The sequence below is a fragment of the Molossus molossus genome, unplaced genomic scaffold, assembly GCF_014108415.1.
Source record: "Molossus molossus isolate mMolMol1 unplaced genomic scaffold, mMolMol1.p scaffold_m16_p_12, whole genome shotgun sequence".
Taxonomy (NCBI): domain Eukaryota; kingdom Metazoa; phylum Chordata; class Mammalia; order Chiroptera; family Molossidae; genus Molossus; species Molossus molossus.
Window position 1 is genome coordinate 97,703,020 of NW_023425347.1, and position 21,616 is coordinate 97,724,635.

At 48.2% G+C, this 21,616-nt stretch overlaps 1 protein-coding gene across 3 annotated transcripts in view; it reads left to right on the forward strand.

Annotated features, from left to right (window-relative positions):
- Nucleotides 1-21,616, forward strand: part of MTOR (mechanistic target of rapamycin kinase) — a 123,065-nt gene that overhangs the window by 88,822 nt on the left and 12,627 nt on the right. For all 3 annotated transcript variants that reach the window (XM_036257223.1, XM_036257226.1, XM_036257225.1), the window contains 18 exons: nucleotides 185-300; nucleotides 1,513-1,590; nucleotides 1,789-1,896; nucleotides 4,739-4,864; nucleotides 4,962-5,093; nucleotides 9,387-9,502; nucleotides 10,331-10,448; nucleotides 12,752-13,000; nucleotides 13,880-13,980; nucleotides 14,670-14,766; nucleotides 15,049-15,147; nucleotides 15,434-15,556; nucleotides 15,737-15,919; nucleotides 16,274-16,408; nucleotides 16,626-16,800; nucleotides 18,564-18,699; nucleotides 20,068-20,215; nucleotides 20,834-20,956. In XM_036257223.1, coding sequence (XP_036113116.1) covers nucleotides 185-300; nucleotides 1,513-1,590; nucleotides 1,789-1,896; nucleotides 4,739-4,864; nucleotides 4,962-5,093; nucleotides 9,387-9,502; nucleotides 10,331-10,448; nucleotides 12,752-13,000; nucleotides 13,880-13,980; nucleotides 14,670-14,766; nucleotides 15,049-15,147; nucleotides 15,434-15,556; nucleotides 15,737-15,919; nucleotides 16,274-16,408; nucleotides 16,626-16,800; nucleotides 18,564-18,699; nucleotides 20,068-20,215; nucleotides 20,834-20,956 — 2,363 coding nt within the window. The remainder of the gene's footprint in view (nucleotides 1-184; nucleotides 301-1,512; nucleotides 1,591-1,788; nucleotides 1,897-4,738; nucleotides 4,865-4,961; nucleotides 5,094-9,386; nucleotides 9,503-10,330; nucleotides 10,449-12,751; nucleotides 13,001-13,879; nucleotides 13,981-14,669; nucleotides 14,767-15,048; nucleotides 15,148-15,433; nucleotides 15,557-15,736; nucleotides 15,920-16,273; nucleotides 16,409-16,625; nucleotides 16,801-18,563; nucleotides 18,700-20,067; nucleotides 20,216-20,833; nucleotides 20,957-21,616) is intronic.

Below are 21,616 nucleotides of genomic sequence, written 5' to 3' on the forward strand. Positions count from 1 at the left end.
AGTATACAGGTTCTCTGCAGGATTTTGAAACATCAGGCTTAAGTTTGTCTTGTTTGAACCCCCAGCTAAGTGCAAGTAACAATGACAAGGCCTGTTTGAGATGCTGCCTTTATCCCAGGAAATTGGCCAGCCTAAATGCTTCCTCTCAATCTCGGGGTGTTTGTGTGTGTGTGTGTGTATGTAGGTCAGTGGGACAGCATGGAAGAGTACACCTGTATGATCCCTCGGGACACCCACGACGGGGCATTTTACAGAGCCGTGCTGGCACTTCATCAGGACCTCTTCTCCCTGGCACAACAGGTAAAACCACATGTGTACCCAGACCTTCTGGCAAAAAACAGGTAATTATGTGTAGCCTGTAAGCTCCTAGGCACACAGAGCTTGTGCAAATAGGCTGCTGTACTTGAGCTCTGGGATCTGGCTCATCACCTCATTAGGGTGGTTCGGGAGCATGATGCTCAGTAAGAAGACGACTGCCAGCACACTGGCCAGGGCTCTTTCCTTCTGAGAGGGACAGATGTGTTCTGGAAGGGGCCATTTAGATTGCTTTTGGAGTTAGCTTCTTGGCTCATTATTGCATCCTTTTTACCACCTTGCCTTGATGTTCCTTGTAGTAGAGAAACTCTGTTTCATCAGCCATCCCCCTCTGCAGCAGAAATCAGTCACAGGTTGCTTCTGGTTTTGTAGGTGTGTCACACCTGATGACCTTCCAGGAAAGCCAGTGCTTTATTTGAAAACCCTGTGCTGACTTGCAGAATGAAATAATGAAGTATTCACATCCACTGTCAGGCACCAGACTGTTGAATGAGGTGCTTGGGTAAATGACCTGAGCACTTACGGGCTGAGGATATAATAATTAACCTTAAACATTCAAACAAGGGAAAGCTCTGCATGATGGGTTTTTAATTGAAGAAATGGAGAAAACCGCCATTGCAGTCCTGTGGCCGTCCCTGGGGCTTTGATTTATATGACAAGAAATGAGACCTGGACCATCCATGTCACCTACCCAAAAGCCCCATTTGTATATGGAGAGGCTTGGGCATTCTTCTGCCAATGTCAGGCACTGTCACATGAGGGCAGGGTGCTTCTCAGCCAGAGATGACCCCATCCCAGAGCCATTTGAGTGTTTGCACACTCCATTTTCGTGAACATGCCCAGCAAGGAGAAGCTGAACATGGGTAGACCCCCAAATTGTCCTTTTGAGATGCAAGAACATGGTGATTCTAAGCACACATTTCCCTTCCCTTGTTGCCCAAGATTTTGGGTGTTATCTTAGATGTTAAACTTTTGGCTGCCATACATATCTGTTTTTTCCCCAAGAAATCAGTATTACTCTTCTCTAGTCATTCAGACATAGGAAGAGGTTTCTTCCCGTCTTTGGCAAATATTTCTCTTTATTACTGGAATTTAAGTAGGACAGTTAACTTCTGCAGCTTGTTGAGAAACCTGAAGAGAGATCACTACCCTCAGCTTCCAGTGCTCAATTCCAGGGGTTCCCTTTTTCTCTCCTAGTGCATCGACAAAGCCAGGGACCTGCTGGATGCTGAATTAACTGCTATGGCAGGAGAGAGCTACAGTCGCGCATATGGGGTGAGTGTCAGATTCTGCACGTTGGCGTTTTAGAAGCTTATCTCAGCTCTCTTTTCAGAGTGGGCTGCTGTACTCACAGGCTGCTGAGCACATGCCTGTGTTCTCAGCAGATACCCTGCACCAAGAGTAACTGAAATGAATCCTGGCTTTGGGGAGGTTCGTGCAGTATTAAGTTGGAATGTGATTGGCTTTTGTCAGGCCATGGTTTCTTGCCACATGCTGTCCGAGCTGGAGGAGGTTATCCAGTATAAGCTTGTCCCTGAGCGACGCGAGATCATCCGCCAGATCTGGTGGGAGAGACTGCAGGTGAGCCTGGCAGAAAGCCCTGGGTGGCCGGCCCACCCTCCTTCCCCTGATTTCCCTCAGCATGTGCTTCCTGCCTCCTCACGAGCTGGTTGGCTTCAAAGCAAAACACTCAGAGGCTTTTCACCTGAGCCTTTAGCTGTGAGGATGACCGATTTTCCAGCCTCCTTTTACCCTTCTCTAGGAATAAAAGGACAGTCTTTAGTAAGTGACTCTCAAGGCCAGCCAGTTGAGAATCTTCACCTCAAAATCAATGGCTCTCAATTTTAGCTGCACAATAGAAAGAGCTGGCGAGCTTTTAGGAATTCAGTACCCAGGCCATTTCCCAGACCAAATAAATGAGAACTTCTGGGGATAGACCCAGGATTAGTATCTTTTTAGCCACCTCAGATGATTCCAGTGTGTGGCCAGCACTGAGCACCACAGCTCTAATCCAGTCACTGGCCACCTGCGTCCAGCTTTTTCCACGGGGTTGCCTGATGTTCTCATCGACCAGTGCCTGCCATGCCCAGCTCCTCGGGTCATGTCATTCCGTGATCTCTATTCAGACTTTTTCCACTGAAGTTCCCTGTCAGAGAGAAATGTTTCCGAGTCTTTGACCAGTGTTTTCTTTGTACATTCTGATCATTTTAGCACGAGGAGCTGTCGATTCCAGGTCTGGGAGTCAGCAGTCTTAAGTGTTCTTGGAAAGGACAGCTCTCCCATTCCCCGAGTAGGTAGGAGGGGCAGTTCATCGGCAAAAGAGAGAAAGCCTTCACCACTTCAGAAGCCACTTGTCCCCTGCTTGTCATGCAACCTCCTCGGTTTTAAGCTGTTTCCTCTTGGCCCAGTCTACACCTGATGTCCTGTTCTGTCTTCAGACCAGTCAGGGTTTGTGCTTCCGGGCTTTTCAGTAGGCTGTGGCCAAGCCTTGAGTCCAGGCTGCGTTCCTGTCTGAGCAGCACGGGCGCATTCCCCTGGAAAGGGAAGGGCAGGGGCAGAGGCGCGTCTGCGAATGTCGTAGTCGTTTACGCTCTGGGCGAGCACATGCAGTTCCTGCGCAGGTTTTATTAGCAGTCATGGGATGCCCGGGGAATGTTTTGATGGAAAATTGTCTGTTGGACACCAGAAAAGAGCTCCACAGAGCAAGCATTGCCCACTTGACCTGTACACACCCCAGTTTTTTTTTTTAAGTGCCTGTAATGGGGCAAAGAGTTTCCAAACCAGAGTCTTATGAATCCTCTGCCGTTCTAACAAATGGGACTTTATCCAGTGAGAGACTTGGAAGGGGAGTGGACTAAATGAGTCTTGGGGAGAGGAGACCCATGTCTGACTTGGCAGTGTCCAAGGTACCATCATCATCTTAAACCTTCATGACTCTGTCAGGCAGCAGGTTTTTTGGCTGACCGGGGCCAAATTATTTCACCTCTGGGAGAAACTAGCAGATGGTGAGAAGTCCCCAAAACAATCACTCAATATACTTTTTTCTGTTTTTCTGACTTTCCAAATCACTTGTTACACTTAATGGGATGGAAAGATACGGTTCAAGGCTTGAAAATAAAGCATTAAGTTTGTGATAGAAATTTGGCTCCCATGGATGGCTTGCTGTCAAAACACTAAGCCAACTGCCTGGGCTGGGTGGCTGCCAAGTTGTGGACAAGTCATCTACATTGAAATCCCCAGCCTGCGTCTCCCGTGGGGCAGTGCGAGAGGTCGACCTTTGGGTTCTTTATTCAGGCTTGGCCTGTGACCTGTCATGTTGAAAAGCCTACCTTCATTGCCCCCATACTTTTAGACTTATTTCCATGGAGGACAGCTCATTTGGCTTCATATAATTCACCTACGAAGTGGTAGATCTTAGAAACCTGGCTCTCCTGATGATTTGTCTGAATCTGACTGCCTGTCAGTGAAGGTGCAAAAGGAGAGGTCACTTTGCTCTCGGAAGTCTTTTGATATAAAATTAGCTTAGCCCCTTTGATAACAATTAAGTCACTCTTTTTTTAATTAAAAAGAAGTTATACCTATGAATGAGTGAGCAACACCAGCCAGGCTTTGTGCAGTTTTTGATCTGAGACAAAAATGAAGAAAAAGACTCTAAGCAAGGACAAAAGTCTTAGTGCAGGTTTAGGCTTTAGTAACTTCAAAAATGTAAGTGCTACAGCCCAGCCAGTGTGGCTCACTGGTTGAGCATGGACCCATGCACCAAGAGGTCACCAATTTGATTCCCAGTGAGGGCACATGCCCGGGTTGTGGGCCAGATCCCCAGTGCGGGGCATGCAGGAGGCAGCCAATTGATGTTCTCTCTCATTGATGTTTCTCTCTCTCTCTCCCTCTCCCTTCTTCTCTCTCTAAAATCAATCAATAAAAAATATTTTAAGAAAAGAAAGAAATGTGCTACCAACTTACAAACAACATAATTTGAAATTTTAATTATTTAAACTTCTTTTACACAGTTTTTTTTAACTTTGAATGGTATGTTGTTTTAAATGTAATTTGTTAGTGATAATTATCTCCAACTAGAGACTAAAGCAAAAAAAAAAAGTTAAAATTGTATTATTTATAATTCAGAAAAGAAACTTAAACAATTTAATTCCTGTAACCCTCACCATCGCCCTTTGAAATTGGTACTGTTTTTATCCCATTTTACAGAGAAGTTTGGTGACCCATTCAAAGTCATATAGATAGCAAGCGGCAGAGTCAGGGTTCACGTTCCAGAGAGGTGTTTCAGTCACCGTGCCCTTTACTTGAGAAAGTTGAGATTATAAAAATAAATCTCTTTTTTGTTTCAGTGTGGGTTTTGCTGTTGCTTGTAGGGGGTTAAGATACAGCAGAGAGCATGGCTAACCCTCCCTTCCGAATGTTCCAGGGCTGCCAGCGCATTGTGGAGGACTGGCAGAAGATCTTGATGGTGCGCTCCCTTGTGGTCAGCCCTCATGAGGACATGAGGACCTGGCTCAAGTATGCGAGCCTGTGTGGCAAGAGTGGCAGGCTGGTGAGCAACCCCCACCTCCCTGGGGTCGGGGGGAGTCTGAGGAGGGAACGGTGCTCTCGGTCCGATTCTGTTTATACCCTGACCTCTTGTTTTCAAGGCTCTCGCTCATAAAACCTTAGTGTTGCTCTTGGGAGTTGATCCGTCTCGGCAACTTGACCATCCTCTGCCAACAGTGCACCCTCAGGTGACCTACGCCTACATGAAAAACATGTGGAAGAGTGCTCGCAAGGTCTGTATCCGAATCCGTGTGCCAGGGGGCCGGCGGTTTCTCCAGAGTGCTCCCCGAACCAGCCTCTCTGCCTCCTCAAGGCTGACAGGAAATGGCGTCCAGGCCATTGTGTCAGGGAGTTTGCTCCTGTTAGGAAGCTGTTTGGCCTGATTTCAGAAAATGGATCCTATTCAGGGAGGTGCATGTATACCCTTGATCAAACCAGTGAGTATAATCACAGTTATATCAGCAGCCAGAATGTGCTGGAACCTAGAACAGTTTCTACCCCTCAGAGAAGATGGGCTGTTTGGTACCCGGAAAAGCTGCGTATTTGTGACAACACTGACTGGCACTTTCAAAGGACCAGCTTGGTTTTTCAGACTTCTCCCCTCCCCTCCCCATTTGGGGATTCCAAAAGTTACAGCACCCAGAGTGTCACGCTGGGACCAGAGGGGAGAGTCATCCTGCAGCCAGTGTAGAATCCCTCCTGCTCTCTGTAAAAGGAGGTGGGCGTGCCTCCTGGTGGGATTTTTTAGTTTTTATTAAGCAGTCTTCCTGAATGATGGTGATGATGAATAGAAAGTAGGCCCTGGAGGCAAAATGAGCACCTGCTTAGTCTCCTGCCTCCTCCTTCTTGGGGAACAGAGGAGGGAGCCCCCAGGGGGGCCTGAGGTGAGAAAGGAATGCGGAGCAGCCACTGGCACCGCCGCTGGGAGAGAAGTGATGAAACGCAGTCGGGTCTCTGCCCAAGCGAACCTGGGAGATCCCGGACTGCATCTAGAAATCAGCTTCTTTGTGAGTGCTTGACCCTGCGACCACTAGCCCTGCACCCAGGGTGGGGTGGACAGCCCTGCACCCAGGCACTGAGTCTTTGGGGTTCACTTCGATAGTAGTGGCCCAAGTTTCCTCCTCCAAATGCTCAGTATTAAAAATGCTGGGAATTTTGGTAGTTTTTTGTTTTTGTTTCTTTAGTTCTTTGGGTTTCTGTTTTGGTTTGTGGTTTTTCAGTCTCTGTAAGGCTCCCAAGCCAAAGCATTTCTGATTCAAAGCCTGACCTTCCTCCAGGCAAAAGAGAAAAACAGAAGGTGCTGGATCTGAATGTAGTCTGGTTTCTTTCCTATGTGTAGCCTCCAAGTCTTTGAATGTCTTGCCGAAGGGCAGGCAGAAGGAGCCTTTGGCTAATATGTCAACCAGGGAGTGTCTTCTTGCAATTTAACGACCACAGCCCAACTTCTCCACAGATTAAGGCCTTTTCTTTGGAGCCCAGATTCTGGTGGGAGACCATAAAACCACATGGATAAAAATTTAGAAACCTATTTCAAGTTAGGTGCTTGAACTTAAAGCCCAGAGCTAAGGATGTCACATCTTTGTGCGAGTTCAGGAGCTACCCAAAGAAAACGGACTTCTTAATCATTACTGTGCTGTTGAGCAAGTCCCCTGACTTCTCTGAGCTTTACTGTCCTCCCTGTGGATCAGGATTCTCTCTGCCTCACCTGAGGCAGGTGAAAGTGTTTGGGCATCAGGCCACAGGTGTATGTGCAGTGTTTTCCCAGACAAAATACTAAACAGAATTTAGCGACAGCCTGGCCTTTCGTGAAATTTCACTAAGCTTAGAACATCGTCTTGCCCATAAACTGCCCACGCCATCAAGAACCATGAGTACTATGCACAGCTTCAAGTCTGGACCCAAGAGAAGCCCCTTCCTCCGAGTGATGGCTTCTGCATCTGTAAGGACAAAGAATCATTTTTCCCCTCCTCACATCCTGGCAGTGGAGAAAAGAAAGCATTTTTAATAGAATATTTTTAATTCCTTGAAAATAAGTTGCCTCCATGCCATAGAGTAGAGAAATATTAGATTCTCTGATGCTGGATAAGCGCACTAAACTTAATATTGGGCTTCAGATCCAAACTCATACCCAGCCTCCCAGTCTGGACGATGTATTCTCTGCTCAGTACCTGTTGAGCCTCCCAGACAGAGCTGGAACTCTGTGTCTGGACTGGCGTGGCACAGCCTGTGGGCTCTGAAAGCACATGGCATCAGTTCCCAGTGCAGTTCTCACCTGCTTGATGTGCACACGGCTCATCTGTCACCTTCTTTGTGATTGTTTCAGTACTGCCTCCCACTTCTTTGTTTTTTCTTTATAATCAGATTTAAGTCTGGTCAGTGTAGTTCTCATAGAGGAGAAACTAAAGGAACATTTATCACTTCCCAGGTGTGGGAGGCTAGTGTAGTTCGTTTTTCAAAGCCGGTAGTGAGTGATAGAAGTCTGTAAAGGCAGATGTCTGAGGGAGAACGATGTCTTGTTAACTGTTGGAACATCTGTGATTCTGCCCTGTCCTCACGCATGGATTAGCTGCCTGATAAATTGTCACGTCATTCCGGCTCTGGGTTAGCCCTAGCTCTTTTTTCAATTTTAGAATTTCTTGAGTCAGCTCTCAAGTCTTCTTGTTTGAAGGGTTATTATGCAGTTTAGGTATAGCGCCTGACACATGCCCCCATCACACATACTTCATGAGTGGTGCTGGTTCCTGTAGGCCAGAGCCATGGGTGGGGTCCAGTAAGAGTTCACAGTCAAGTCCTGGCCAGTGTGGCTCAGTGTCAGAGCGTCAGCCCTCACACCAAAGGGCTGTAGGTTCAGTTCCCGGTCAAGGACACATACCTGGGTTGCAGGATCCCCAGCCCCAGTCAGGGCGCATGCGGGAGACAACCAACTGATGGGTCTCTCTCACATCCATATTTCTCTTCTCTCTCTCCCACCCTTCCACTCTCTCTAAAAATCAGTGGGATGATATCCTGGGGTGAGGATTAACTAAAAAAAACAGAACTTATAGTCAGGAGTTAAGGTTAATTGCCTTATTCCAGAGCACATGGGCGCATTACATGGCTGATCTTGTTACCTGACCCTTTCCGAACCGGGGCTACCTGCCCCAGGACCTTTTGCATGTCAGGCAACCTCCAGGTTCTTGATGCACCCAGGAAAGATTTCAAGGACTAATTGGAGTGAAAGAAAAAAAAAACAACAACAAGTTTTACTTAGGAAGAAAAAAAGAAAGAGGCCAGGGTGCAGGCGCCACTGTGAAAGAAACGAAAAGTACGTGTCCCAGTGGGCACGGGCCAACTTGCGAGTGAGTTGTACCAGTCCTACCTCTTAATACCAAGTACTTCCTTATGCTGGAAAGGATCTGAGATCGTTCTGGCCGCCAAGCCAGGGAGTTTCACTTTCCTTCAAGGCCATCATCACTGACATGTTTCTTTCTTTTTTAACAAAGACTCGTATGATTTACTGTCATTCTGACCTTATTTGTTTGAAGTGTTTATTTTTCCCCTCCTCTTCTGCAGCAAAAATCACATAGCCTCTTTTTTACATCCTCTCAGATGGTGTCCCCTCCCTGTGTTGGTAGATTTAACTTTCACCATTTTTTCCATCTGTGCTTTTGATGTTTGTAGGCTCTATCTGTCTCCATCCTCAAAGACCTTTAAAAATGTGTGGCCCCCATTTATGAAGATGCTATGTCTGCCTGTGGTGGGCTTATGCAAACGGCCTGTAGCTTACTCCCAGATCTCTGGCTTCTCTGCCCTTCCCTCATTCGGCTCTCTGTTCCTAATCTCTGTTTTCCTGTCCACCAGGAACTTCTGTTCCTAACCCAGATGCCCTTTGCTCACTGTGTGTGAAATCCCATTGTGTAAAAGATGTAATTGCTTGAGGATGCTCTGAAGATACTGCTGCTAAGCCACCCTGTTCAACTAGATGTCTGCTTGGCTAGTGACTGCCTCCTTTTCCCCGGGGATGCACAGAGGACTCACCCATTTCTGGTTCTTATTTGGGTACTGTGGGTTCTAGCAGATTTTTTTTTTTTTTTTTTTTACTGTAGTTTTTGCTCTGCTGGAGTGTCCAAGGTGCCACAGTGTTTTAAATGAATACTGAAGTTTACTAGCCTGAAATAATTCCCCATAAGCCTAATTTCCCTCAGGGCAATATGTCAATAGTTAAGTAAGCAGATGTTTCAGATTACTTCAGATGCATTGTTATTTGGAGTAGCCAGGCAAGTAGCTTTTCCAAGGCTTATTAAATTAGTAATTATAATTGGCGAAGGAGAGCTGAGACTTGGGTTAAAAAAATGTGAATCATTTTGCAAAGCCCAGCCATCTCCCAGCTTCATGCCCTGGTCCTCTGTCCTGCAGAATCTGTGTTCTCAAGTTCTGTGTTTAGAGCAGGGTTGGCTCACATGCCCATTACATGGACAGTAGTGGTTCATTTCCCCTGAGGTCAGGCCACAAGTCAGGTGGCTCCCTGTGCCTTTGTCCTGCTACAGATCGACGCCTTCCAGCACATGCAGCACTTTGTTCAGACCATGCAGCAGCAGGCCCAGCATGCCATCGCCACCGAGGACCAGCAGCACAAGCAGGAGCTACACAAGCTCATGGCCCGGTGAGGTCCCCACTGGCCGGGTCCGGTCACACTCCAGCCTTGCCACGCCAGCAGCCTCTATAACAAGGGGAATGTTCTAGGCTCTCGGGCAGCCCATTGCCCACATCTCTCCCCTTCTATAGGGAACCCAGGCAGCCATCAAATTGTGCTGCTCCTAAGTCTCTGCTACTTATTTGCGCAGGATTCAGCAGCCCGAGAGCACCGTGTGCTGTTCCCCTTCTAGTGTCTGGCTTCAAAGTTAGAGTCCTTGTTTTCAAATGCCAGATGTGCTGAATTTAGATAAGTTACTTAACCTCTCTGTGCCTCTAGTTCCTCATCATATAAAATAGGGGTAGTGAGAGTTCCTATTTCCTAGGGTGGTATAAGTGGTGTGAGGATTAATGTAGAGGATACACTGTCAAGCATTGAGAGCAGAACCTGGAACAGAGTAGCAGTCAGTGAATGCTAGCTGTGAAGATTGTCACCATAAAGATGGAGAAGGAAAAGTGAGGGAGAAGCCTATAGCAATAAAAAAAAGTACTCAACCACTGTCACCTACAAAAATTGGATTTGGGAAAGATAGGCTCACAGATCTACCTGTACCTGGTCCCTGGTTTAAGCTAGGGTTGAAGGACAGAGGAAGAGATAATACCATAAAAATGTATCCCAAATGCCCATCTTTTCCCTTCCACGTGGTTTGCAGTTCTGTTGGTTCCACCACGCTGCTTCCTGAGAGCAAGTGTAAACCTCAGAAAGGCTGTAGTGCCCCTCCCCCAACAACTCCTTGCTCTCCTTGGGAGCACTGTTTGAGGAGGAAGCAACATTGGGGGGTTGCTTCTCTATTTCCAGGTGTTTCCTGAAACTCGGGGAGTGGCAGCTGAACCTCCAGGGCATCAACGAGAGCACAATCCCCAAAGTCCTGCAGTACTACAGCGCCGCCACAGAGCATGACCGCAGCTGGTACAAGGTAACGACGCAGGGCACGGGGCTCCCAGCTGTGCCTTCTCCAGATGGCACCCCGGCACCCGACAGCCTGCTGTACGCGCCCACGTGCTCATGGCTGGCAGCTGGCCTGATGCTGTGCCTTTGCCTCTTTGAGTGCCGGGAGCCGGTCTGTCAGAGGCCCCTTACAAGCTTAATTAGTGTAGAAAGATGGATTCTTTTATTTGAGAAAGATTTACTATACCTTTATTACATACGTAGCTACTGCTTTCCAGACCCTTAGTTGCTTGTTTTCCTAGGAGCATCTGGACACATGGTTAATCTCTGGAACTTCTATCTTCCCCTGGGTCATCTGTTCCTTCCCAGCTTCTTTCTGATTTCCCTTCCTGCCTGCTCTTCATCAAAGAACTTAACTTTCTCTGTTTTTATTGGAAGGCTCTGGGTAACATCCTGTTATGTCATAGGAAGCTTTTCAAGACGATAAACAGAATTGGGAAATGTATAAAAGATACGACCGAGAGAGGAGTGATTCCTGGAAGTATATATTGAAGGCCTCTGGTATAGCTGCTTGGTGTAGCAGATGTCACTGATTTCTTTCAGTATCTCCTCAACCTACTAATACTTTGTGAATTAACCCCTCTGGAGTCCAAACTTGTATATGAAGATCACAGAAGCATCTGCAACAAAAATCTTATCTATTAAGTGTGCTTCATTCTGATCTGAAAAATGCTAATTTCATCATATCAGCAATAATTACTCTCTACAAGAGCTTTAGTCCAAGGCTGGAAAAATAAATCAAATGAACCCTTCATTAGCTGGAACCTTACTAATTAGAACTGTCTCCTAACCAGAGTACTTTTCTTCATTCAACTTTTAGGAAAAAAACAAATCACAATAAAAAACTGCTTCTAGGAATTTTCCTTTTTTCCTATCTAGTACGGGTCCTTGTGGGTTTATGCTGTCTTCTCCATCAGTGGTGTGGTCCTTTATGTATGTAGGGGCTGCTCCTGTCTTGTCACTGTGTCCTCTAGCTCAGTGCCTGGTACACAGTAGATATACTAGAGGTATTTGTTGAGTAACTGAGGATATGGGAAAACTGAACCTGGGTCATGTAGAATTCTTACTCATCGAATAAAGGTCAGTTATGATCAGTCTACTCTGCTTAGAAGACATGGATGTATTTTTATTAAAAGAAAGTTTTTTAGCAAGGAACACAAAGGAATTTCATGATTATCCAGAAAGTCCAATTGCAAACTTACGAGGCTCCCAATCTAACTCTGCCTCATTCTCCCTGCACCACTGCAGGTGTGACTAGTTCCACCTTTGTCCAAACCTCAGGTGTGCCTAGTCACCAGAGGCTCCTGCCAGCAAACAGCCACTGAGCACTGGCTCTCTGACAGGCCATGGGCCAGGTGTGAGGGCTAGATGGTGAGTGAGGTTCACCTTCCACAATGTTCTCATACCCTACCTGGGTTCCTTTTCCCACTGTCATGTGACCTGGTTAAGACCTTCATCATCACTGCTCTGAACTTCACTCTGCCCTGTTCACTCGGCCTCATTGTCTGTCCTCCCTCTGCCCACCCAGGCTTGGCATGCGTGGCCAGTGATGAACTTCGAAGCTGTGCTCCACTACAACATTTTTTATACACTCTGTAAAAGTAAAGCTCTCTTTCCTCCAGAATGGAATGGGGCCTCCTAGGCCTGATGTGCCAGCCCCTCCGTGGTCTGCCCCTGCCACTCGGATAGCCTTCCCCATCACTGCTGTCCCGCACGCACCCTAAGCTTCAGTCACATCTGTTTGTTTGTTTCCTGTGTCGGCCCAGCCTGCATCTTTGTCCCTGTTCTTCCCCTGCCAGGAAGTCCTGACCGCTTTCCTCCCTTGTCCATCGAAGGCTGCTCCAGACCTGCCCCCAATCCCTCCTCTCTCTGAAGCTTTCCCAGGCTCTGTCCCTGGCCTTCTCGTCGTTCCCCTCTCATTACCCCTGTTGCATGCTGCCTGTCTTCAGGGTTGTGAGTGAGCCCCTACTGGATTAGAAGGTCCCTGATTGAGGACCAGAGCTTGCTCCGCTCAGGTGCCCTGCCCCCCAGCACTCACCACAATGCCTGTACAGTAGGTATGTCGCACATGAGTGAGACACAGTGAACTGAGTCAGATGCCCCGCCCCCCATGTTCTGTGGAAGTGAAGTTGTGCTCTGACCACTGAGGAAAGGGCAGCCACAGCGCTGCTCCTCGGCGTTGTCCCCAGGCTCGCTCAGCCTTGATGCGCAAGCCTCCCTCCACTGCTGTTGGTCTCGGCCCCATTGCCCGTCTTCCTCCTGCCCACCCAGGCTTGGCATGCGTGGGCAGTGATGAACTTCGAAGCTGTGCTCCACTACAAACATCAGAACCAAGCCCGTGATGAAAAGAAGAAGTTGCGTCACGCCAGCGGGGCCAACATCACCAACACGACCACTGCCGCCAACACAGCAGCTGCCACCACCACTGCCACCAGCACCGAGGGTAGCAACAGCGAGAGTGAGGCCGAGAGCAGTGAGAACAGCCCCACGCCCTCTCCTCTGCAGAAGAAGGTCACTGAGGTACCCGGCCCTTCTTCTCCGGGGATTGGCCCAGGCACCAGGTGCTCTGAGCAGTGGACAAGTGGTTGGGCTTATAGGAACCTGAGGCTGTACTCCGCAGGGCCAGCTGGAGCTAGAAAACATTGCTGTTTACCATGTAGCATGGTTGGAGACAGAGCTTTGGGTGCAAACTTGTGTTTGGGGAGCTGACATAGCCTAAGCTGAATGAGTTCCTTGTCGGGCTTTCCTGTGCATGAGCTCATTCTCCTGCGGCCCTGCACCTGTGCGCATGGGTGGCCGTGCACATCTGCCGGGCCGCTCTGAGGACAGAGCCTGGCGGGATCCATCCTCTGCCTTTTTCTCCCTCCCTCCTCCCGTCAGGCCAGAGTGCACCCGGGCAGCTGGCAGGCCCAGAGGTCAGCCTGTTTAAAGATTGAGCCCTACGTCCTCTGCCACCCTGTTCATTAGCTCAAGATAATAACAGTTATGACACCACTGCCATGTATTGAGCACTTGCTACGTGCCAGGTACCGATCTAAAGGCTTTTCATGCCCAGCCAGTGTGGCTCAGGGTTGAGCATCGACCCATGCACCAAGAGGTTACCAGTTCGATTCCTGGTCAGGGCACATGCCCAGGTTGTGGGCCAAACCCCAGTGGGGGTATGCAGGAGGCAGCCAATCAATGGTCTCTCTCATCCATGTTTCCATCTCTCTCTCCCTCTCCCTTCCTGTCTCTCTAAAATCAATAAAGAAAAAAATTAAAAATAAAGGCTTTCATGCATTACCTGATTTTATCTTCATTACCACTCTTTGAGGTGGCTCCTGTTAGCATGTTTTGTGCCCACTGTACAGATGAGAAAACTGAGGCAAGAGTGTCACTAACCCATGTGTATTCCCACAGGATCTGTCCAAAACACTCTTGATGTACACTGTCCCTGCGGTCCAGGGCTTCTTTCGTTCTATCTCCTTGTCACGAGGCAACAACCTCCAGGATACGCTCAGGTATCAAGGACGGGAAGGGGAAACCCTGGTAGGCCGTGGGAATGGCGGAACACAGAAGTTTCACGTCAAGTCCTCTTTTCCTTCCCCACCTCAATTAGTACATCAAGAGTACTGGCTGACCAGGCCCCACCCATGTGGGTGAAACCTGTAGATTAAAGAGAAGTGGCCTGAGAAGTCTTCATGTGGTTTGTTATGTAGAGAAGAAGAAACGCACCTGTTTGGTGCAATATTGCTGAAATCCCCGCAGCTTTTAGAGCCCTCTCTGAGAGGGTAAATAAATGGCATGGACCAACCAGCCCAGAGGCTGCAGGTGACATGGCCAGCCTTCTCTGTGGGGACCTCCAGTCAAGGTTTCCCAACTGCCACTGTTGTACAGGCGACTCTTTCTACATGTGCCACAGTTACCCCTGGGTTACCCATGGGGTCATCTGTTAGATCTCTGAGTGTATACCATGGCAGTCCCTCACATTACCTGAATGAATGATTATTCACTTGGGAGGATCCTGCTGGTGTTCAGTTGAGCACTGTTACCACCACCACCCAGCCACTCGAAATGGTCCCAAGACCAAACACCTGGAGAGTCACTGATCTGAGGCCTTGCCAGTTCTCTTCTCAAGAATCTTAAAGGTAAGAAACACAGGCAGAAGCTGGGAAACTAAATTTTCTGTGACTTTCTCATTTTTTTTTAGGGTCCTCACCTTATGGTTTGATTATGGTCACTGGCCAGATGTAAATGAAGCCTTAGTGGAAGGGGTGAAAGCGATCCAGATTGACACTTGGTTACAGGTGAGCATGGGTCAGCTCGTGCTTCTCCTCCATCGCCTCGTAGAGTCGTGCAGTGTTGGGAGTAGCAGGTAGCATGCGCTGTACAATGGCGAGACAGTAGGCATCCGTCCCAAGATCAAGACTCCATATTTCCTTTAGTTTCTTTTAGAGAACTGAAGGGAATGAACCATTTCAGTGCCCAACAGAATCTACCAAAACAAGCAGCAAGAGCTGCTCATCGCCCAGAATAACTAGAGTTTTCATGTTTCTTAGGCTTCATAACTGTGTCTTTTTGAACACCAGGTTATACCTCAGCTCATTGCAAGAATTGATACACCCAGGCCCTTGGTTGGACGCCTCATTCACCAGCTTCTCACAGACATTGGTCGGTACCACCCCCAGGTATGTGGAGACCTTGGGCAGTTTCTCCTCTGACAGCTGCCCTTTTGCTTTGGTGCTCAGCCTTTCCTAAAGCTACTCCAGAGACAGTGCAGGGCATGGGAGCCAGGCCCCCCATCCCGCCCCTAGAAGCGTCTGCCCAGCTGGCAGGTCCAGGGGCCTTTATCAGAAGTGATAGTCTCTGCCTAGAGACTCAAACGAGCATGAGTATCATACTCTTTCTTTGTCATCCTCAAAGTTAGTGGCAGACTGCTTTCACACGTTTGCACGTGTCCTCTCTGTGCTTCAGGCGCTCATCTACCCCCTGACTGTGGCTTCTAAGTCTACGACCACAGCCCGCCACAACGCAGCCAACAAGATTCTGAAGAACATGTGCGAGCACAGCAACACCCTGGTGCAGCAGGCCATGATGGTGAGTCAGGAGCCATGCGGGCTCCCACTGACCTGGTCCCCGGGCCAGAGGGCTTGTCTGTCTTCCTCCAGACAATGCTGCCTGCTCCCTCTGGCTGCCAGAGAGAGTGCCTCCCGTTTCTGCTAGACGTTCTGGGTTTAGCTTCTCCTTAGTGCCTCTCTCCTCCCCCTCTGGGTCCAGGTGAGTGAGGAGCTGATCCGAGTGGCCATCCTCTGGCATGAGATGTGGCACGAAGGCCTGGAAGAAGCTTCTCGTTTGTACTTTGGGGAGAGGAACGTGAAAGGCATGTTTGAGGTGCTGGAGCCCCTGCATGCGATGATGGAACGGGGACCCCAGACTCTGAAGGAGACCTCCTTTAACCAGGTAGGGGACGACAAGCCTGAGAGACATGGCCCAAAGCATTTGTCAGACCCCTTTCCCTCTCGCCTTTCTACTGACTCGGTAAATGTGCTGTGATGGAGGTCACAGGATATAAAAACACCAGAAATTTAATTGTCGTTAAGTTATAAAACCCTCCCTAAATTTGAACTGGACAACCACGAGCTCCCTCACAAGACCATACCTCCCCTAACAAGCCATCCTGAGCCTGGGAGCGGCGGGGCCAGAGCTGCAGCTCTGCCTCCCAGCCAGTGCGCTCCGGGTGCTGCCGGTGCTGGGGACAGCCTGCGGCGTCGTCAGCACGGGGCCACTCGGAACCTCCCCTGCGCTCCCTCTCAGGCGTACGGCCGAGATTTAATGGAGGCCCAGGAGTGGTGCAGGAAGTACATGAAATCCGGGAATGTGAAGGACCTCACCCAAGCCTGGGACCTCTATTACCATGTGTTCAGACGAATCTCAAAGCAGCTGCCTCAGGTAAGACCTTCAGGTTCTAGCAGGATGAACTCATGATAGTCCTTTCTGTTTACTCCCTGTGAATGTGCTGACACTAAGCCCAAAACACCTGGTATCACTTGTACCGACAGACTTTGGGGCAAGTCGTTGCTATTAGCAGTTCACTGAGAAATATTTAAATCACATCTAAATTTCTCCCTGGAGGCAGAAAACTAAAACCTGTGGTCACTTTTCACAGCTCACATCCTTAGAGCTGCAGTATGTTTCCCCCAAACTTCTGATGTGCCGGGACCTTGAATTGGCCGTGCCAGGAACATACGACCCCAACCAGCCAATCATTCGCATTCAGTCCATAGCACCGTCTTTGCAAGTCATCACATCCAAGCAGAGGCCCCGGAAGCTGACACTTATGGGTAAGGACCACTGTGTGAGTCTCCCACCTGCGTCTCCTTCGCACCCCGCCTGATCCCCTGCCCCGCCTCAGAAGTGACTGCTTGCTGTTCACACTACAGACTTTTCCCGTGCTCCGTCTCCCGTGTTTACTCCCATGAGGGGAATAGGGGACAAGTGGATTTCTCCTGGCTCCACCCTCCCCGAGACTCCTAGTTCCTTCATAAGCTGTGCTGTGGGAGTGGAGCGTGAGGGTCCTGCACAGGACCGGGTGGAGGGAGCTGAAAGCCACGTGGCGTGGGGCACAGGTTGTGCAGGCAGCGGGACGCTGGTGAGGCTGATAGAGACGTCGGGACGCATGGACATGACAGGCTATGTGGAAGGAAGGCCCTCTGGGCTCTGGAATATTCTTTACCATCACAGCCCCTCTTTGTAGGAAATGATTGTGTAAAATCCAGACAAGTAGGGATGAATTCTCATAGGCTTGTTACCTGTCCGGTGGTTTCGGAGGCCCAAGTACTCTGGTGGCACTTTGAGGTCTCTTGCCTTTAGTGGTAATGCTCGTGTTTCTTAAATGCGGTGACTGTTCACCAGCACCAGTTCTCATGGCCCACAGGTCAGTGTGTCTTCACAGGCTTGTGTCTTCTAATGCTGACACGTGTCAGTCAGGTTCCCGGCAATATTTGGTTAAAAAGACTTAATTTGGCTGTTGGCTCAGTGGACTGAAGGGTCTCGGATTCAATTCCTGGTCAAGGGCATGTACCTCAGTTGGAGGTTAATTCCCTGGCCCTGGTTGGGCTCATGCGGGAGGCAGCCAGTTAGTGTGTCTCTCTCACATCGATGTTTCTCACTGTCTCTCTCTCCCTCCCTCCCTTCCACTGTATCTAGAAATCAATGGGAAAATATCCTTAGATGAGGATTAACAACCAAAAAAAAGAGAGACCTAGTGAAAGAACTGTTTCTAGACTTAGAACCAGCAGTGAGAAGCTATTACCCCCCGTCTCCAGACCTGAAAAGGCAAGGAGCGTATCACCAGAAGCTGTGGCCCAGGTAGAGGGGTATAGCTGCTTCTAGAACTGTGACCAGGCTGGATGTCAGGGGCACATATCCTGACCTCTCCCTCGTCCTGCCTCCTCACTTCCTGCCACTCTCCCCATGGCCAAGCACAGCGAGGAGCCCAGGTGATACAGTCTAGAGAGGCCAGGCTTCTCAGGTCAGAGAAGGGCAGTGTAGGGTGGGGAGAGGAACATTCAGAAGGACCATTTCTATGCAGAATCATTCCTGGTCCTCAAAGATAGAGCTTTTTAGATTTATTTATTTTTAATTTGAACAACATCACATTTGGTGGACTATCAATAGTGTCAACAATAAAAGTAAATTTAAAAAATATTAAAACAGGGACATTGTTTTTATCAATAATAGTGAGTGTTTTTTCTGATTGCAGGGTAAGGTATACGCAGCTTGTCGGATTTTTTTTTTTTTTTTTTTTTATGAGAAGGGGTTTTTATATATGTTTTTATTGAGTTTAGTGCGGGGAAGGGAGAGTGATAGAAACATCGATCAGCTGCCTCCTGCATGTTCCCTACTGGGGATTGAGTACATAACCTGGGCATGGGGCCTGACCAGGAATCAAACCAGTGACTTCTCGGTGCATGGGTCGATTCAACCAACTGAGCCACACTGGCCAGGGCCAGCCTGCAGGATCATTTGAAGACAACAGTGGTCTACCCTCTTACAGGTTTGATACCCTCTGGTCTCCACTAACTACTGCCACTCTTCCCTACAGGCAGCAACGGGCATGAGTTTGTTTTCCTCCTGAAGGGCCACGAAGACCTGCGGCAGGACGAACGAGTGATGCAGCTCTTCGGCCTGGTGAACACTCTTCTGGCCAACGACCCAACATCTCTTCGGAAGAATCTCAGGTATTCAGGGTGCATGCAGACAGCAGTGATTTGAGAGGTATTCTCTCTTTTTCCCACATCTGTCCCATGTAGTCATGTGCCTTTACAAAATAAATTATAAAAGTATGTACCTGACAGGAAGTCATCAGTAGCCACGGTGTCAAACACAAAAAGAAAAATTCTCCATATTTTTAGAGTATTCTCATGTGAAATGTCTTTAACAACCTCCAAAGGATCCAGAATGGAACACTTTGTGACCATTAGACTGGAGAATCTGCAAATACGATGTTTTTTACCCCTGGTGGGATTCCAGCCTGGCCAGACCTTTTTGTTTTGCTTTGTCTTTTTGTTTTATATGTTTTTTAATTTGATTTTGTTTTTTTTTTAAGGGAGAGAGAGATAGAAACATTGATGTGAGAGAGAAACATCGATTGTCTGCCTCCTGCACACTCCCTACTGGGGATCAAGCCCACAACCCAGGCATGTGCCCTGACCTGGAATCAAACTGGGACCTCTCAGTTCGTGGGACGACACTCAGTCCACTGAGCCACACCCGCTGGGCTAACCAGACCTTTTGTATCCTCAGTACTCTTACCCTTTTTATTAAGAACATGAGATTAAACTGGAAGGTTATTTTAGACTTAGAAATAATCACTGGATTTTCCTCCAAAGCACTGAGTTTGTTGGGAAGGTTGAGTGACCAATGTGTTTTCATACCATCAGCACACTGTCTTTATGTAACACCTTATCCTTTGCAAAAGGCCCTCGTCATATACCTCACAACAGCCCTGTGCAGGGAGTTCATTAAAACTAGTTTGTGTCCAGCCAGTGTGGCTCAGTGAATTGAGCATCATACCATGGATTGAAAGGTCCCTGTTAGATTCCCAGTCAGGACACGTGTCTGGGTTGCGGGCTTGATCCCTAGTAGGGGGGCGTGCAGGAGGCAGCTAGTTGATATATCTCTCTCACATTGATATTTCTATCCCTCTAAAAACAAACCATAAAAACATATTTTAAAAAACAGTAAAACAGCCCTGGCCAGTTTGGCTCAGCGGTTAGAGCGTCGGCCTGCGGTCCGGAGAGACTCGGGTTCGGTTCCCGCTAAGGGCATGTACCTTGGTTGCAGTTTGTCCCCGGCCCTGGTTGGTCGTGTGGGTGGCAGCCACTCGATGTGTCGCTTTCACGTCGATGTTTCTCTCTCTCTCTCTCTCTCTCTCTCCCACTCACTCTATCTGAACAAAATATCGCAAAAATGTCCTCGGGTGAGGATAAAGAAAAAAAGAAAAATAAATAAAAAATAGTAAAACAAACTAGTTTGCTTGTGCTGTGAGTAGGTCAACGGTGCACCTTGTTTACTGTACAATAACCCTGATTTCCTGTGGGTGCCAGCATCCAGAGATACGCAGTCATTCCTTTATCAACCAACTCGGGCCTCATTGGCTGGGTCCCCCACTGCGACACGCTGCATGCCCTCATCCGGGACTACAGGGAGAAGAAGAAGATCCTTCTCAACATCGAGCATCGCATCATGTTGCGGGTATGTGATGAGGCTGCCAGGCTCAGCCCTTTAATGTCTCAGAGGCAAAAGTCATCAGTCGGGGAGACTATGCAGAGCTGCTTTTCTTGTGCCGTTATGTGTGTCTGTCACTGATATCGATTTGAGGGATTAGCCATTGAAGAAGGTCTAGGGAAGTGAGCCTTAAAGAAGATACCCTTCTCTAAGAAACAGAAGGACCCTAAAGCCCAGAATTTAAGATGTCATCATGCTAGGTGAGACTGGACAGGATTACTTATCAGCTACCTGATGTGTACAGAGCACTGGCCCTGCGGGAAATAATGTTTAGGAGCTGTGTAAGAAGTAAGAAAGGAATGTTTGTTACCCAGAACCTTGACCCCTCCAGGGCTCTCATTCACACCAGTAGGCTGGTACTGAGGTGAGGCCTGAAGTTTTACCCTCAGGCCTGGCAGTTCCTGGGGTCATCAGGTGAGAGTGGCCACTCCATTTTTCCTTTTGCAATGTTCTTATTTTGCTTCTCCTTCTGGTTGTGGTGGTGAAATTAGAACCCAGCTGTGCCTGGACCTGAGCCTTCTTTCATCTTGGGTTTAAGCTGCTTGTCTTGGGCTGCTCTCTCAAAATGGTTGTGTCCTGATGCAGATGGCTCCAGACTACGATCACCTAACTCTGATGCAGAAGGTAGAAGTGTTTGAGCACGCCGTCAATAACACAGCTGGGGACGACCTGGCCAAGCTTCTGTGGCTGAAAAGCCCCAGCTCCGAGGTATGGCACACTGGGCTCTGAGCACATGCTGCACTTGGGCACACACGCTCTTGTCAGGATGCTTTCTCCTTTGTTCATGCATCTGTGGGCTCATCTTTGTCGTGACGGCTGGAGATTATGTGCAGTCTTTTATAACAAAGATTAAATGGGTGAGACACGCAGTTTAGCAGATGTAAACTCAGTATTTTAATGTTTCTCCTGTTATTTAGCATAGTATTTGAGCTCTTTATATATTAAGACGATTAAATCGTTTTAGTGTATGTTATAAATTTTCTATGTATTTGCTCTTTCAATTTTGTTGATGGTATGCTACTTGGTTTTGAATTTTTGTTTTGTTTTTTATATACACAGACATTTTTAAAATTATAAGTTAACAGACTCTTTAGTTATTTAAAATTTGTGTCTTTGGCTTTAATTTATTTATGTATGTATTTATTTATTTATTTTATCCTCACCCGAGGATATTTTTGCATTTATCTTCAGACAGAGCAGGAGGGAGAGAGGGAGGAAGAGAGAAACATCAACGTGAGAGAGACACATCGAGTGGTTGCCACCCACACGACCCTAACTGGGGCCAGGGACAAATTGCAACCAAGGTATGTGCCCTTAGTGGGAACCAAACCCAGGTCTCTCTGGACCACGGGCCAATGCTCTAACCAC